General features: G+C 46.9%; 2 protein-coding genes across 2 annotated transcripts; both read left to right on the top strand.

Annotated features, from left to right (window-relative positions):
* The first annotated feature begins 639 nt into the window (after positions 1-639).
* On the top strand, positions 640-8,496 carry CSUI_001003 (uncharacterized protein). Its single transcript, XM_068061209.1, has 9 exons — positions 640-1,863; positions 2,486-2,662; positions 3,619-3,682; positions 4,545-4,673; positions 5,261-6,239; positions 6,519-6,610; positions 7,616-7,693; positions 8,044-8,278; positions 8,383-8,496. Exons 1-8 carry the CDS (start codon positions 1,509-1,511, stop codon positions 8,207-8,209), a joined length of 2,040 nt encoding a protein of 679 aa, XP_067926823.1. The 5' UTR covers positions 640-1,508; the 3' UTR covers positions 8,210-8,278; positions 8,383-8,496.
* Positions 8,497-9,630: 1,134 nt separating this feature from the next.
* On the top strand, positions 9,631-17,494 carry CSUI_001002 (lmbr1 family region protein; the record flags this gene model as incomplete). The annotated part of the gene is made up of 8 exons (XM_068061208.1): positions 9,631-11,305; positions 11,775-12,035; positions 12,606-13,068; positions 13,910-14,285; positions 15,282-15,389; positions 16,167-16,283; positions 16,747-16,826; positions 17,392-17,494. Coding segments are annotated over exons 1-8 (1,761 nt in total), but the record flags the coding sequence as incomplete, so codon positions are not given.
* Between the last annotated feature and the right edge of the window lie 4 nt (positions 17,495-17,498).

The raw sequence follows: 17,498 nt of genomic DNA, 5'->3' as shown, positions 1-17,498 counted from the left end.
AAAGTCCACAGACCGCTGCGGTACGCCCCGAGGCATGGGAGGGCGGATGTCCTCATTTGGTTGTGCTGATAAGTGTCACTGCAGATGAGTCATAACACCATAGGGCGTAACGCCCTCCTGCACTCCTACCTCAAGAACCATACAAAGGTCCGAAGTCTTAAAATAAACAAAACCAATCAAGAGTACAAAAAAATAAACACACACACTAGGTATCGAAACAAGTAACATGCAGCAGGAGTTTTACTGGTTTGCTGGTGTAGTCCAGGTTTCTCCCACGGAAAGGCTGCAGCAGAGGGTTTTATTGAGGCCTCCTGCAGTGATTCGCAGGCAGATACTCTTTCCCTCCGGTAGACGTAGCACACCCTAAGACATGCATCGAAGACCACGAACAAGCCGAACGCGGTCCCGCTACCGACTCCCAGGACTGAAGAGTGATGCAGAAGCTACGGGGTGGTGAATAACGCGGTGTCTCACGTCTCGGTGAACAAGCCTAGAAAAGCCAAGAATTTTTCATTAAAATTAGTTAAAATAATCAATAGAATGGACAGGGGTGGTTTTTTCCGTTGGTCGAAACCCTTTCGGCTTAGGTTTTTACGCTCGTTAGGTATAAATGGGGGGGAGGAGGGAACCAATTGTGGCAACAAAGCACACCCTCGGTAAAAGCCCGTCATATGGTTTCATCGTCAATGTGGAGATAAACGGATTTTTTCCTCCTGTTTGGTTTTTGGACGTATATCCGAGAAGCACTGGTGATGTTTTACATGTGAAACCGACAAAACTACCTTCCCCAGGGTCGCGCCCTATAACATTCCTTTTTCTCTCTCATTTATTTCACCCGGTGCATGCATGCAAACCATGCATGCGCGATTAAACGGAAGGGAGAAAAAGGGAACCTTGCGAAGTGCTTGCAGACCACGGGACGGATAGTTTCTTTTTCCCTTTTGCTTTCTGTCCCGGGCTCGTCTTGCCTTCTGTTCTTTTTGCAGCTCAGTCTCCTCAGCTTCTCTGTTCGACTTCCTCCCGCCGTTTGATGCATGCAGTAACCCCGGAACAAGCAACCTCGGTTCTTCCATGCTCCGGAGACAGGAGAGGTCTCCAGAACGCCTTCTGCTCCTTCGGTGGTTGGTTTGAGCTCAGCGGCCTGTAACCCTTGGTATTACAGAGATCGATCTGAGGTTCCGGCCTTCTCATCCTTCTTCCTCTGTTTCTCTTCTTTTTCCGTACTGTTTCTTCCTGTGCGTGTCCTGTACACCCGGGACTACCTTGTGCCGCTCCTTCACACTCGTCTTCTCTGGCCTCTCTCATAGTTGCCATATCTCTTTTTCTGCGTATGCGTTGGGGGGTTCCTGTGTCATCTTCTCATCTTCGTGGTCTGGCCGTCTACTTTCTTTGAAGCTCTGTCTACGACCTGGTTTCTTTTCCTGCGTGGATCTCTTCTTCTTCTCATCGGCTTTCCACTAGGTGCCTTTCCGATCTTATCCAGGCACACGCTTCCTATCTAGTTCACAATGAAAGAAGATTGTCCCTCTTCATCTTCGTGTATCTCACCAGAGGAGGAGGAAGTCTACGGGGATGTCTTGGAACTTCTACGACACCCACGGCCAGATATATGCCATCAGGCGTTGCACGCGGCCGTCCAGTGCAGCTCCCAGTCTTCTTTCTTGACCTATCTGCGACAGTGTACCAGGAAGAAACAAGAGAACGAGGACCTTTCCGACGGGGGCGTCGCCTCTTCCGTGCGAAAAGACGCCAAGATTTTTGTAAGGAGAGTGCTTGGACTTCTAGGCAGTGAGGTAGATGAAGGAGCTCTATCAGCAGCTGCTGTCGAAATTCTCATCAATTTGTCAGCTGATGACGTTCTCGGTGAGGAAGTGGACACCTTCAAGCTCAAAATCTCTGTCGTGAGCGGTATCTCGAAGGTGCCAGGTCTGCTCTGTGCTCATGATCCCTTGGTGCATGCACTTGCGTTGTCGTCTCTGTGTCAGTGTTCTGTCGGCTACGTTTGTCAAGCGCTGGCAAGAGTAGATAACGGATGGACGATCCGTGTATTCCAAACAGGTCCCCGGTCGAGTGCAAGAGTGATTTTTCTCATTTCGAGATCGCGTAAGAGGGGGGACAAATACGCGCATGTCCGACGTGATATCTGCACACATCTGTACCCATATGTATATATTCGTACTGGAGCCGATACGTACCTACTAAGTATAAGGAAGTATCTGGATGTCCGGGAACCATTTTTCTCTGTTGTTCGTGTAAGTGATCCGTTACTCGGTCAACTGTTTGAAAGGCCGGAGTCAGCCTTTCGTCTATATGAGTTCTCTTGCCCGGCGGTATACGCTTTACATAGCTAGCTATATGCTATGCCTGTATACCGCCACACGGTGTACGAGCGTTGTCAAAAAAGTCCCCTGTTGGTATTTCACTGATCTACCTCTTTCCTTCTTATTCTTCTTCTCGATACTCTGTTTTGGTGTATGTACTTCAGCGGATTACATCCTGACTCCAGCCTTTCATACAGTCGACCGAGTGGTTGACAACCTGTATGAGCAACAGCGAAAGAAAGTTCCCGAACATCCAGGTATCTCCTTGATGCTCCTGCTCAATCTATCGCGGCGACCGCAGGGCAGCCAACGTCTGCTTGACACCCAACACAGCGTTCCAGGTACGAGACACGACCGGAGGAGTTCACTTCTCTCTCCTCTCTGAATCGATATTTCTCCGAGTTCTTCGTTGTCTTTTTTCGTAGCATGCTTAGCTGTCACAAGCAAGGGAATGAAGAGGGGCAGAGCATGGATCACTTCGGTGACGCGAAGAAGAGAATCAATAGAAGTCTCAGAAGCATGCACGGCTGTCTTAGGATGTCGCCGTGCCATAGTCTTATTTCACCTCCCTCTTCCTTCTTGTTGAACGTGAATACATCGCTTTTCTTTTTTTTCCATTTCTGTTTCTCTTGGATGTTGTCTGCGCTCCACATCGTGTATCTCGATTGGCTGCTGATGTACCGTTCTCGAGAAACACCCTTGTGATTTTGCTTCTGTCGACGATATAAATGACAGTCAACTGCAGCTCTGTAGGAAAGATGCTTGCGGAAAGAGGGTTGAAAAGAAGCGTTCATCAAAACTCTTTAACTCAGCGGAAGGCTAGTCGGCTGTCGCTCTTGTTTCTTGTAGTTTCTCCCTCTCCCGTCACCGTTGTCCGGGGACGCACGCATGGAGCTGGCTGTCTATTTGATTCACTCCTTGGAACCTCTGGCTGTTTCTCGGAGAATTCTGTTCGGTGTGTTGGGTGATTGGATTCGACGACTGATGCAGAGGTAGGAAAGACATCCGTTGTTGTGACTTTTGTGAGGACACATACCAGGTGAATCTTGGTTTGCCGATTTCTTCTTATTCTGTCAGCAGACAGGACATTCATGTTTCTTTTTACATCCCCGCGGATGCTTTTTTGGTGACTTCGAAGATACCACGAATATCATCAGGGTCATGGTAAACCTTTCCTCTGTGGAGTGGTCCAAGCGTGCCTTCCTGTACAGCCTTGTACCCATCCAGCGATGAATACTCGTTCACATGGAGGGCAGGATTCCTCTGTGTAGCGAAATGCCTTGATCTGTTTCTTCAGGGTTCAACGCCACCCGCCTCATACCCTTGCTGGGGGACGCTGCACTGAACAGAAAGGATGATCGGTGAGAAGAAATGTGGATAGTAGACGCTAACCAATCATGCGTCGCTATCGTGGTTGCCGCTTTTACGTCTGTTTGCATGTGAAGGTCACTAGAGGTGACAGTGTCTGAGAACACACTCCCGGTGTTTCAAGAGTGGTTCTTTCTTTTCTTCGTCTTCTTCAAGGTGGAGTAAATACGAAGGAACTTTAGTTCCGCAGTGCGAAGAACAAGAAGATACAGATGACGGCGATGCGAATTGACTCCGTCTCGATTCCTTTGTTTGGTGCTGTTCGCCGTCTCTGTTGTCATCTTCTTGTCACCGTTGGTTCCTTTGCCCGTTCTTAGCTCTCGATCGCTTCCACGGTTTGCAAGGCTCATACACCACGGCAAACCTGGAGTATGAGGAGCATCTGTGGTATATCTCTCTCTGCATCTGTACGTGTCCTCCAGTGGAAGCAAACGTTTGCTAGTATACCACTTCCGCTGTCGCTTTTCAACGGAGTCCGGGAATAACCTTGTATTCCTTTGCTCTTTGTAGCCTACCGGTGCTTTAGAGGTCAACATTAGGAGACAAGATTCACATCCGAAGTAAGCAGCTGTCATGGCCGGACACGTCGTAGTGGTAGGGGGCTACGTGGTGGTTGTGATCGTAGTATCTCTTATGAGCGCCATTGTATGCGAACGCATGCAGACAATGGCGGCAGCTTTGTATACACATATAAGTGGTCTAGACATTTCTTTTCATCCGCTTCCGTGTCATTTCTCGGATGTCCGAGGTGCGGCCTCGCTTGGAAACTCACCGATCGGAGCCCTACAGGTTTCACCACGCCTACCTGCCTACCAATGTACGCGTGGCTGGTTTGTTCTTGTACTTTTTCTTCAGATACTGGAAGGAGGAAGGTTTCTTTCTTCTTTCGATTTTTCAAAATCTCTCCTCTCTGGAAGAAGGCCGGTCAACCTTTGTGGAAAGCGGTTCTTCTGGGACCAGTTCTCTTGTTCTGTCGCGTCTGCTGTAAGTCTCTCTCTAAAGTCGGCCACAGTGGTGAGAGAGAAGGCCATCACAGAGCAACACGGGGTCGGCGTCACTATCCAGAATACACACGGGCTATGATTTGCTTATATTTCCTGGGGGATTCTGTATCCTCGTAGACGTACAGATCTCACAATTTCTGTACCTGTATGGTAATATATCATGCCACCTAGGCGTGGCTTCACATGTGTACAGAGCTTTATCTGTATCTATGTCAGAAAGCAGCAATTGTTGGCGAACGTGCTTTGCACCTATACACACATACACATACATTTCATCTCTGTATTCCTCGCTCTCCGTTGAGGTTAGTGGACAGTCCCAGGCTTACAGTGTTCTTCTTCGTGTCTCTTCAGTTGAAAGGCGACTCTTCTTTCCTCTCTTTCTGTTGGGTCCTTCCCCCCTCCCTTGAAGGCCAGTAGAGATGACACGCACTCGTGGGATATCTCGATTTCATACTAAACTCCAGCGTCACTTCGGTAGTGAAACTTATCTTGTCTGCCTTGACAGCAAGCTTCTATTGGCCTTTCTGTCAGTTTCTCCTTTTTGCTTTTGGTTTCCCTCCTCTGCAGATCGCTCTTTCCTCTCGTTCCTCCGAGCTGTCACACGCCCTTAGTACGGTTCTGCTTGAATTGCTGCTTGGATAAAAGTCTACATCCTACCATAAGCTCACAACTCCCTTCTCCGACATGCTCGACGTATGTTCGCAATACTCGCCATGGTCTTAAGACTCAGAAGGAAGGGACAATAGCCGAGGCTGGGAGCATGGTTAATGGAGATGTGTCTCCAGGACCAACGGCATGTGATAAAATGTGTGTTGAGGAGGAATCAAGGTCAAGTCGTATTACAGTGAACACGGACGCAAATGAAGGACAATGTAAGAACAAGGAGGAGGCGGCGCAGAGTTCTTTGGCAACACCCGGAGAAAAAGGAGAGCTTGAGGGGGATACAAGCAAAAGGGATGAACAAAATGGGGACGTGGACGAACGTATCTTGTTGAGCGATTCTGTCGCAACATCTGCTAGCTCCATAGATCAGTCATTCCCTGTGAACCAAAGAAACTCTGCGGTGTGTACAGCCGTGGTAGATGCCTGTACATTTGAAAAACGACCAGCGTGCTCCATCATTCTTTCACTTTGTTGTTTTCTCTACCCATCGTTAGAACACGTGGACAAACGTGCGTATCCTGACACCGGGGACAAAAGCGTGAAAACCTCGTATTCGCTTCCGGCCATATCAGATAAAGACGGTGCAAGAAAAGGCCTCACAGGAAAAGGTGAGGAGAAGGAGGATGAGAAAGAGAAAGGAATGTCAACGCGAGAAGAAGAAAAACGAGAGGATCCTTGTTGTGGAGATGCCAGGGGGAATGACAGTACTGACAACGGAGAAGAACCGACAAATGAGGGGAGAAAACAGAAGGGAGAAGCAGAATCACCACGTGATGAAGACAGAAGTCGGACACAGCAGAATGAAACACGTAACAGGGAGAAATTTGAGCGTAAAGACAATGAAGAAGTTTTGAGACTTCGATTTCTACACCCCTTTGTCAACGTGAGTTTCCATCGAGGAATGTGCACCCAGATTACATATATGTATGACTGCATGTATGTGCGTACGTACGTATGTTCATGTGTATATCCGTGTATCTTTGTATACCTGTCTGTTCAGCTCTTCATTACAGGAGCTGGTAGCCGTGACAGCAGGCGAAGTTTTCCTCTTCGGCAACCTTGGGCGACACGCTTGAATGTCGGTGCTTAGATGCTAGGCAGCTTTCTTCTCATTCCATTCTGTGTGTCTTCTTTTTTTTCTTCAACTTCCTCTTACTGACAGAGAGAAGCGTACGGGCCTTCTGTGGGGAGTGTACTAACTCGGAAGCTCATCATTGATTGCTTCACGGCGCTGGCTTCTACGCCGACTGGACGGTAAGAAAGGAAGGCCAGCCGTAAAGATAATCGCCCAAATCTACAAGATATTTGCTCTGTTAGCACTAACTTGATCCTGAAAAGATACCAACTCGATGGTAGAAGCTATCTTGTATGCCTGTTCTCCTTTACAGGCAGCACATATACATGTATATATATTTACTTATTTACGATCATGAAGCTTATGGAACATGCTCTCAGTTATATAGCGCAGCACATACAGGTATAAGCGTACATCATAAGGGGGTACCTCCCTTTGCAGCAGAGTGGAGGTACATGAATGTGTTACACTAAATTCACTATAGTAACAGACTGTAGAGTACGTGCTTTCCGTCTTGACGTCTAGCTTTCGTTGGAGCAAAAATGCAAGCCGAGTCAGATAACAAGAAAGAACGTTTCATAGCTTGACACGAAAAAGAAACTCTATCCGTTGGTGCACGACAAATCCTGTGTAGAGCCGACCTGCTCAGAATATGTACGGATACAGGTTGTGGAAGGACGTGTACACGAAATGTACATAAATTTCCTCCAGTCACATATAGTCAGCAAAATCGTTTGTCTTGAATGATCGTAGGGCGGGGCATGCTTCGCTTTCTTGTTGTCCCTAAGGGCTATTGTCGATGGACGTGTTTTCACCACATCTTCTCGCCTCCTCATTCATTGATATCGAAGAAGAACACATGAGACGATGAAAGGAAAGGCTTCGTGTTTGCTTCTTTTCCTGACCGGGGGTTGTCGTGCCAGTGCGGCAGAGAATACTTCATAATTCTCTTGAGCCGCCAAGCGCCGGTTTCAAAGCCCGGATGACCATTCAGAAGTCTCGCTAGTAGGAGACGAAGACAGCTGTGTCGTCTCCTCTCGGATGAATCACGAGAAATCAGGGCAGCCAGCACTTGGTGGCCCTTCTCATTTTCCTTCAAAGATGTTCGCACCTGCTAGACTTCTACCGTTTCTTGTTACACTGTACTCCACTCGGGCTGTTTCTCTGTCCTGTTCTCTGTATAGGAATGCACTTCGTGAGGCCGGAGTGTATGAGGTCTTGCGTTGTGTTCATCTCCTGGAAGAGGAGAACTCAGTCGTCAAGTAAGAAGCAACGAAGGAAATCTTGATTAAGTAAACGGGGTTTCTGTGAGAAAAGAAAGATGAAGATGTAAGGAGTCTCATATCAGCGTGACGCTTCAGGAACCAAGGCGTACTTCATATACCAAATTCTTCTGTTGTGTTGTGCCTAGCTCCACACAGCGAGTCTAAGGAGGAAAATAACTCGGCCCCGACTTCTAAGAAACCCGTGAACTGAACGTGAGAGAGTGGCGAGTCCCGGGACAGCTTCTGCTGACCTGTTAGGAGCATATTTGAGCAAGATTTGGACATAGAGAACTCGTCACACTATCTGTCTATCATCTTCTGAATGTGCTGGGATGTTTGTTTATTAGGGAAGGTATTGAGGAGATCGTTCACCTTCTTGTATATTCCGAAGAGGAGCTAAAGGAGCAGGACAGACAGCTCCTCGCGTCTTCGAAGTCAAACAAAACAGCTGAAGGCCAACAAGCGTCCCTTGAGGATTCTTCTGTCAAAGCCATCACATCGTCGGCAACGTGAACGCCGTCCTCTTTCGTATAGGTCTATCTGTCTATCTATGCAAACAGATTATTGTCGTTTACAGAGAGGGTGAGTGTATGAGTTCATTTACTCGCCTCTGTCCCAAACCAGCGTACGAGGGCAAACGGTGCAGTCTGCCGCCGATGCGCGTTGTGTGTATTGATGTCGGACAGCTTCAACCGTTTCTCTGGTATGATGGACCAAGGAAAGAAGACCCCCGGCTCTTCTCACTTGGAGCTGCTCCAAAGGCATGTATTTTCAACGGCAAACCGGAAAGAAATCATGTCTCCCATAGGGTTGTCTTCTAGTTGGTGAATGGTCTCTGAATATGACCTGACGTGTACGCGCAGGAGAATGATAAAAGCCCTCTGAGATGGAAAGACCAATTAGATTCTCGGAATACAGTCATCACGTCTTTACACAGACCTTTGCCTTACCCCAGCAGATGCATACCTTGTCACAGATGGAAACGACGGACGCAAGAATGGAGAGGTCCTACGTTGACTAATGCGACTTAGAGTAGGGTAAAGGATACCCGCATGAGTGACGAAGAAATGTGTATTTCGCTAATGAGGAGAGTGCGCTGGTACGTGTGCAGTAAGGAGTTGCTCATCCAGCTCTGGATAGTAAGTCGAACTGGCTTGGAAATTTTTTAGTTAGGCCTTTAACCTGATGCTTGTCGCCCCCCCAGCTTAAAGGTGCCACAGGGCTGGTCGGAGGACGCGAGGAAGTGTGCACTCGGTCTTATATGACGCAGTCCCCCAAACAGAGCAACCAGGATAGTAGGGCATAACTGTCTTACTTTCCGGAAAAAGTTTGTCCAGGAAATCACCCTGCCTGTCGACCGAGCAAGAGAACTCGGAGAGCTCTCTAGACGCTTGTCAGACTGAGGTGATGTACGCTGTGACGACTGCCGGACGTCATGGGTCGCTCGCCCTAATGCGCCGCAATTATCCAACACAAATTGCTGCCCTTCTTACTCTTGTGTGAAGCTTTCAGCTAGATGCTACTACGTAGTTTCGGGATACATCGTCCAACCCATACCACTTCCGAANNACATCGTCCAACCCATACCACTTCCGAACTCGGTTATATTTTGAATAACAAGTACTAAATCGTAGTTATCGGGACTGAAGTCAGCATAGTCAATTAAAAGGTTTGTTCTTGAAATTATGCTAACACAAATGACGATGAGGAGACACGACATCTTTCATCGTAGCTAGTTGGCAACTCTCGCATCCAGCTAAGCGTTGTCTTCGACGGCGAGTCTCGACCGATCGGTCTACCTAACACACACCCCATTGAGCCACATGTTTTTCTTACGATGCCTAAAGATATGCAGACCAGAGACGAAAAGATGAGGTTTTCCACATTGGGGAATATCTGGAATCAGATCAGTTGCCATCTACTCGTGCGCCTCTGACATGACTCCACGCGAATGAAGGGATCAAAATATCATGAAGGCTCCTACGGCAGGATGCGAAGCCCGACGGCAGTCAGTCGCAAAATTGTCTTTCTTGTGAGAGGAAAAAGAAGAACAGGTACAACTCAAATTACGGACTCAGATGAAAGTGTTCTGTTGACTCGCTCTCGTCCGTCCCTACTCTTTCAAGCCAACTCGTGCAGCTTCGCATGCGCATGCTCAACCAAGTAGAAGTAGGGAGTTTCTTCTCGATGATGTCTTCTTCAAGCAGAATTTGGACGGACAGATGTATTTCCTTTCAATGTCTGTTGTTGTATCTATGTACGGAGGTCCATTTTAAGCTGACGCCCTTCCTGGGACAAGTGAGGAAAGGACTTTGTCATAAGGAGACAGAGAACCTCGTCTTCCCCCGGTCTGTCATGTCTTGAACATTTACTTTCTCTTCTCGCCTCAGCCGAAACATCTTGTTCCGTCTCTCCACCACTCGCCTCCAGCTCATGGGAGAAACGGTGGCCCTTTCAGTCAGTCTCCCTGTTCTACATCCGAACAAAAGGAACTGTCTCACATACCAGAAGAACCACCTGCTCATTTTCCAGTTTTTGTTTCACTACTCTGTTGCACTTGAGAAGACAAAGCAACGCACTTCTCTGAGAGACGTACTTAGAGGAGAGGAGGCTGGCTGGGAGAAGAAGCCTCTTCTACTAGGTACTTGTTTACCGTTGTTACCCAAGAAGATAGAGGACGTGCTATTGATTAGCCGCGCAACACTTCTCTGAAACAGGGCAGACCCGAGCGTACACACGGGATTGAGCGGGAGTCTGGGTCGAGTGAAGATGAGACAAAGTCGAGAGCCTCTTCTGATTGCTGAGCTTGCTTCTTTTTTGTTTTTTCGTGATCTTATGGTTCGGTTCAGAACTACTCCAGACACTTCTTTGTGTTTCTCCCTGCTATGTCTCCGCGATGGCTCCGACGACTGTCTGACGTGCGTAGGGCAGACTAATGGAGTGTTCTCCCCTCTTCCTGTCTTGCGGTCTTCTGGACTTTACCGTAGAGGTGAAACTTTGTTACCTCTTTTCTCCCCTCTATCTCCATTCACTGCTACATCCTCGTCTCCCTCTCCTCGAGTCTCCGCATAAGGAAACCTCACCTTGTTCTTCCGCTTGTTGCCGTTTTCCTCTTTTCTTTTCTTTACCCTCCTTCTCAAGCATCAAAACGATTCCTCCCTTCATGAAGACAACTTGTTTCTTTGTGTAGACCTCATGCTTTTTCAGTCTCTTACCCGCCCACCTTTCACTCCTCTTTTCTGCCCTTTCCTCGTCACTTCTTGCTCTCCCGTCTCTGGGTTATCCTCTTTCGTCTCGGACGCTTTCTCGTTACTCTTTCTTTCTCTCGTCGAAAGGTCAATTAAAGAAAGCCGAAGATGGACTGGATCATTTTGATTTTTCTTCTTGTTTACTTCCTACTAACTCTCGCTGCGAATCTCAAACTTCTGTTCTACTTTGAACATGCAAGCGACAGCAGTCTGTCCGTCCCAGAGGTGGTATGTAAAGTTGTTATTCTCGCAGGCCTTCAGTTAGCTTGGATTCTCGTTGTAGCCCTGCCTCTTGATGTCTACAACCGAAACTCTCCCTTCGCCTCAAAAAACGACGCTGACGGCAAAACCCAGACCGCAGGTAATAGGCCCCAAATCTATCTATCTATCTATCTGCAATCTATCTGTCTCTTTTTATCTATCTATCTATCTGTCTATCTGTACTTTCTGCCTTCCCTTATCCGCCTCGGTGCCTACGTGTATACACATCTGTAGTTGTAACAAACAAGAAGCGGGCGAAGAACTAGCTTTCCCTCTATCGCAGTTTCGCACTTGGTCTCTTCTATCTGCCCTCACTTCTCTGTGTTTCCACCTGCGTCTTTCTTTTCTCTTTTTCCTACTTCATCACTTCCCATCCTTCACCGTCCCTCTGCTTCTTTTCTCCTTTCTCTCCCTCTCCTCCCTGTCGCTTTCTTCTTCCGGCTTCCCTTTTTTTTTCTCTATTTCTTTCCGTTTCTCTTTACGTGTGCCCTGCCGCCTCTGTTTCCTTAAAGACCAAAGAGTTTTCTTTCTTGTCTTCTCCCTTGTGTGTTCTTTCGTTGACGAATCAGGCTTACAGATGCGGTTATACTGGGCGATTGTTTCCTGGTTTATGTCCATGTATCTCCTCTTAGCTGTCCCGTTCGCAGTCTTTTACTATGAGGCAGACTTTGATCCAAGAATTACCAAGAGAGTTCCTTGGCGAATGGCCTTGATTAAGACGTGTGTAGCTGTTGTAGTTACGGCTATTCTCATAGCCATTGTCTATGTGCTATGTCGATCTATAAGTATGAAGGTCGACCAGGATCTCTGCAAGCAATGGACTTCTCAAGGTAAGCAGGATGTGAAGATACAGGAGGAGGGGAAAACTTAATCCATTCAAGAATGACGGAGGATTGGGAGCGTTCGGGATTACAAAAAGTACAGTCTGACCCACAGCTTTTATTCTCTTTATGTAGACATAAAGATGACATATGATAGGTATATCTATATACCGATAGATGAATATATAGCTGTCTCACGGAAGTCCTGCCCGGCCGATAGACCCTTTTATAGACCGAGTCAGTGACGTTCCGATGAGGGCTAGTCTACTGGGCAGCGCCTTTGAAAGACATACCCGCATGTGTATCTGTATCTGTCTACATGTATCTGTGGTATGCCTTCCTGTACGTATGCTGTTGATCAAGATAGAATGTATAACAATATCTCCTGATGTGGTCTTGCAGACGAAGGTCTACATCGGGAGACTTAGAAATGGATACGTGTGTGTTTGGCCAGGAGCAAAAACAGTAGTAGGATAGCTGCATGGACACAGGCAGCGGGCCATAGACAGCCACAACTATACAGAAAGAAAAGTTCTCGTCTCTTTTTTTCCGCCGTTCCCGCCATCTGTTTTTGTTCAGGTGTATCCGAAACCCTCAAAGACTTCTGTGATTCTGTCGCGGCCACTGCTGCCAATCCTTCTTCTCCTCCATCCATATCTTCTTCTTCTGCGGGACAGACACGAAAGAATAGGGGACAGAAGAGTGAAAAGGGAAGAGACAGTGTGCACGAAGGAGGTCATCCTCTGCAAGAAGGTAGTACAGTTTTCTCGAAGAGTTCTAAGGGATATTACTGGGGAACTGGAGGAGATCTGAAGAATCATAAAGAGACCTCGGGGACAAATAACACCTCCCCAGGAGACACCAGCAAAGTTTCTACATGGAAAACACATGTAGACGTCAATGTCTATTTGCTAGCTGTTATGAGTTTTATCGGATGGATCACTTTTGCCATCTTTGGAGGTATAGGTATAGCTTCTTTACCTCTTGATGCTTTCCTTCGATTCAGAGCGAGGCCTAGGCCTATTTCGCTCCTCACCTTCAAGTAAGATCTCCTTCTTCTTTCAGTCTTGTCAACAGAGTGAACTTGCTTCTCTGTCTCTGCTTGAATTTCTTCTCCCTGTTGCTCTGTCATCCACCACACATGTCAAAGTGTATATGCGATGTACATGTTGATGTACTGTATCTGCTAGTTGTGTGTCCGCTTCGTGCTTGTGTACACACCTGTACACGGGCAACCGGGGAGAACAGTTGTCATAGGATGCGCTACATGCCAACACCAACTGTACGCACGCGAGCCTCGCATACAGGTTTGTCTCTCTTGCCTTTCTATACATGCGTTATACCTCTCTCTGTAGAGGTATATGATGGCCACAGTCCGTCTTCTTTTACTCGGAGACATCTAAGAAGGGTTTCTTCCACTCTTCTGCTCGTCTCAATGAACAGAAGAAACCTTTCTTGTTGGTTTAGCGCTGTCTGTGCCTTCCTTCATATGACCGGTGGGATGAAGCCAGACAAACACTTCATACGTTGCTTCCGGACCGTCTCCTGCTTCTGTCCTCGCTGCCTGTTCTCTTGAAGCTACTCTCTACATGAAGGAGTGTAAGAGTACAGGAACTCTTTACAGTAGTCGCGTTGCTCCAATACACGTACATTGATAGATTGTCTTGAACACGTACATGGATCTAGTAAATCCATGCTCAGGTGGATGGGACTTCTCGCTTGCATACTTATATAGATCCCCCTCAAGTATATATGGATGAATCTCATGGCAGTATGTAAAAGCATACATACATGTGTATGCCATTTTCTACATACAGCGGTCATGTTGTATCTGCGCGTATCTGGGGAAACACTGTTGCGTTGTTCTGTTCTTTGGTGTACAGAGAGACTCGCCGTCTGATAGGAGAGAAAGCCCGTAAGCTTCGTTTTATCGGAGAGGCCTTGGCCCGAGAAGAAGTTCTTCAGCAAGAGCTAACATGGAGGGATTTTCGTAAGAAGAGACAATACCGTTCAGATGTGAACCGGTATAAGAAGTGCGTTTTGGATTTGGAAGAAGAATACAAGCAGTTGGTCGTATGCATGAGAGAGAGGGGAGAGAACCCGTTCTATTCTTACCTCAAACTCCTCGGCGGTATCCTTGCTCTTCTCCTGTCTATCATCTGGGTTATTCATATCATATTGAACTGTCTACTCCCTCAGTTACTGAACGTATCTCCTATTGACAATCATATCTTCGGTTTCCTTGACTCCATGCTGAAGGTAAGAAGAAAAAGAAGGAGATCTCCTGGGGACATGTCACTCTTTACAGATGATGTTTCCAAGAAGTCGTCCTCCCCTGCTGTTTGCTGCTTCCTACACCATCTCTATCTACCGATCTAGAGTTTAGTTGGATCTTTCGTCCTCGTAGAAGAGCTTACTCTGTTGCGCGTATGCGTATACGCGCAGTCAATGAAGAGAGGACGCCTAGCTCCCGAAGGACGTGCATACCTATATAAGCAAGCCCATAGGCCTGTAAACTAGATGACGAGCACACTACGTTGCTGCTGCTAGTCTATCACCATGACTTATGCGTCTTTCCTCTTACTTCGCGGGTGTATCAATACCAAAGTCACTCAATAGCGGAGCCTGCTTTGTTTGTATACAGGAGGTATATAGTCTTCCATTCCGATACCTGGACACTACATGCATATGTTCGTAAATTGCCTATATGCGTGGTTCTTATTACCTATCTATCTGTTTATCCTATATCCGACGTTGTGCTTCCCTAAATATGTGTGCGTCTCTATCTATTCATGTGCGTTGTTCTATAGGTAGAACTAGTGAAGGGAGATCTGGTGTATGTTGTCTGTCATCCGTTCCTTCGGTCCCGGCAGTTTCGTCATCTAGTCCATTCTCTCATTTACACAGTATAATAGACTGTAGGTGTATATACATGTATATGATTCTGGAGAGAAAAAAAAGCCTTAGTGAGAATGCGATTCTGTGTTTGCTTTGTTCATCAGCACGTTGCGCCCATGCTTCGCATCCACCACGCACAAGACATCACCATACTTCAGGTGGTAGATCCAGTTCATGAGACGTCGCAGCCAGCCAAAGTTCATCTCAGTTAGCCTAAGCACCTGCTCACCTCTTTGCTCACATGTGTGAACGACACACACGCACCTCCTTTTCTGTTTCACTTCCACCACTGGTGTAGGACTTGTCTGCATATGGTGCGTCCTCTTGTTTTGCTTTATTGTGTACATATATATACAGGCCATGGCAGACCATTCTGTCGCTTTGTTGGCGCTTCTTTTATACACCTTTCTTGTCTGTTATCTCTTAGTATGTGTTGTGAAAGGGTGCTTCAAGTTCGGATCGAATGTAAGTCGAGTAATGAACTAGAAAGGGACACTACTGGTCTAAGCCAACCGATAGTTAAACGCGTCCACGGCTAGCAAGGTGCGCAGGGATTGTTGTGACCTTTCGGGTACCTTTGACATTCGGTCTCTCTGGTATGTCTGGCTGCGGATATCTGGGCCCAGATGGAGGAAAGTCAAAGAGAAAGGAGGGTAGGTGCGAAGATTCTTGGAAGGTTAAGACAGAGGAAACTCAGGCGCATGTAAATTAGTCTTAGGCACACCGGTCATCACAAGGAATTCGGTGAACGTGCGTGTATGTTGTTGCCAGGAGACTCCTCGAAAGAAGGGTGCCTGCCTGTTCACTCTTATTTCTATAGGGTCGTGACTAGACCATCTACCGCTTTCCTTTGTTATTGTAGACGATGCCTTCTCCCATCTCTCTTTGTCTTCAACAGTTCTTTCATTTGCAAAGCTATGCCGATACCCGAGTAGCTCAGTATTGCCTATGTCAGATCTCTTCACCTAGCCATATGTGTTACCCGTGTGCAGTGTAGAGCGATAGATCTTTATTTGGTGTGTCGCTTTTCCCGCAAGTACAATCGCTAGTGTGACATGGCATGTAAAGAGCCCGTACACGCTTTCGATGTTCCTATATTTTCATTCACAAAGAAACGTCTCATCTAATGTCCTACATCTTCTGTACTGTCGCCGTAGCATGAACTCCGTATCCGTTTGTTTTCTTTCTTTCTCTATTCTTTCTTTCTCGCTCTCTCTCTCTGTTCTTGCCTGTCCTCTTTAGTTTTTTTTCTTCATAGGAGTACACCCTATGAAGAAAGATGAAACTCATCTCAACTCCTTTCTCTTCAACGTCGTCCTTGTCCTTCTCTCCTGTACAGCCATCGTCCAATTTACAGCCGTAAGTTCTCGACACTTCAGCCTGCATGTACGTACCTCCGTCTACATGAGAGAATATATCAGATCTGGACGACATATGTGAGGTCAGTCCCTATGTATATGTGTATAAATACATATATGTATACAAGTGTATATAAGTATATATCGGACATGGGGACCGCCATCCGCTGTGAAGGGAGTGTTCTGCCCGGCATAGATAGAGATACGTTGTAGAACAGAAGGCGAAGGTACGAAGCAAAAGGAACAGTGACCCTGAAGTATAACAACACGATGTCTGCTTACTACCAGCCCATTCCTGTTCCAGGGGATACACGCATACATACATACATACATACGTGACTAGACGGTAGTAGTAGTAGCTGGGAAGTTTCTTTGGTTGCTGGTGTCAGCCTGCTCCTCCTCGTTTCTCTGAGTTCCCATCCACATACTTTCCTGTTGCGTACCTGTTTCTTTCTTTTGTGCAGAGATGTTTTCAGGGCTATAGTCAGCAGACTGTCGCCGCGTGGATTTTTGACGTTCAGTTTTTTCTCCTCCCGTTCTTTGGGTGAGCGGCTAAACCTTTACACGCTCCGGGGAAGTGATGAGGAAGGAGAAGTTTCTCCTCAGTCATACGCACTAGGAACACCAGTTTTCATGGAAAGCTGTATGTGACAAGTCTCCGCCCCCTCGTCTTGATAGACGACAACATTGGGCGACAATGCGAAACCTTCATGAAGTGAAACAGCAGGCTGTGCTACGGAGGGGGAGAGAACTGCTGCCGTGAAGCAGAAGGACAGAAGCTTAATCAGTGGCAGGTGTACATACATCCAGGTTAGACGTCACAGGTACACACGTAGTAAGTTCCCCACTATCATGATTCAAAGGAGGAAGTGAAGCTGAGTGTTTTTTTCTGACCCCCGTCCCCTCCTTTCCCTATTCTTTTTTTTGAGCCGACCTCAGGACGATAAGTGGTAGCTCTTCTTCAAATGCTGCTTATATGCAGTATCCATAAACCTGTATGAAACATAGATATATGTATGTATATAGCTATACGTACGGTGGCTGCTAAAGAGGGGATACATGTAATAATACGTGTTTTCTTTCTTTGTGCGTTGACGATGTATCTACAGGTTTATCTTCAAGTACAACATCTTCATCTATATCCTTCTGTTTACAACTCTTTTATCTGCAACGGTCCTGTTTATACGTCTATGCATGGGAGACATTCCTTCCTCCG

The sequence above is a fragment of the Cystoisospora suis genome, assembly GCF_002600585.1.
Source record: "Cystoisospora suis strain Wien I chromosome Unknown contig_392, whole genome shotgun sequence".
NCBI lineage: Eukaryota > Apicomplexa > Conoidasida > Eucoccidiorida > Sarcocystidae > Cystoisospora > Cystoisospora suis.
Note: the sequence above shows the minus strand (reverse complement) of the source record. Positions and strands in the feature narration are given on the sequence as shown.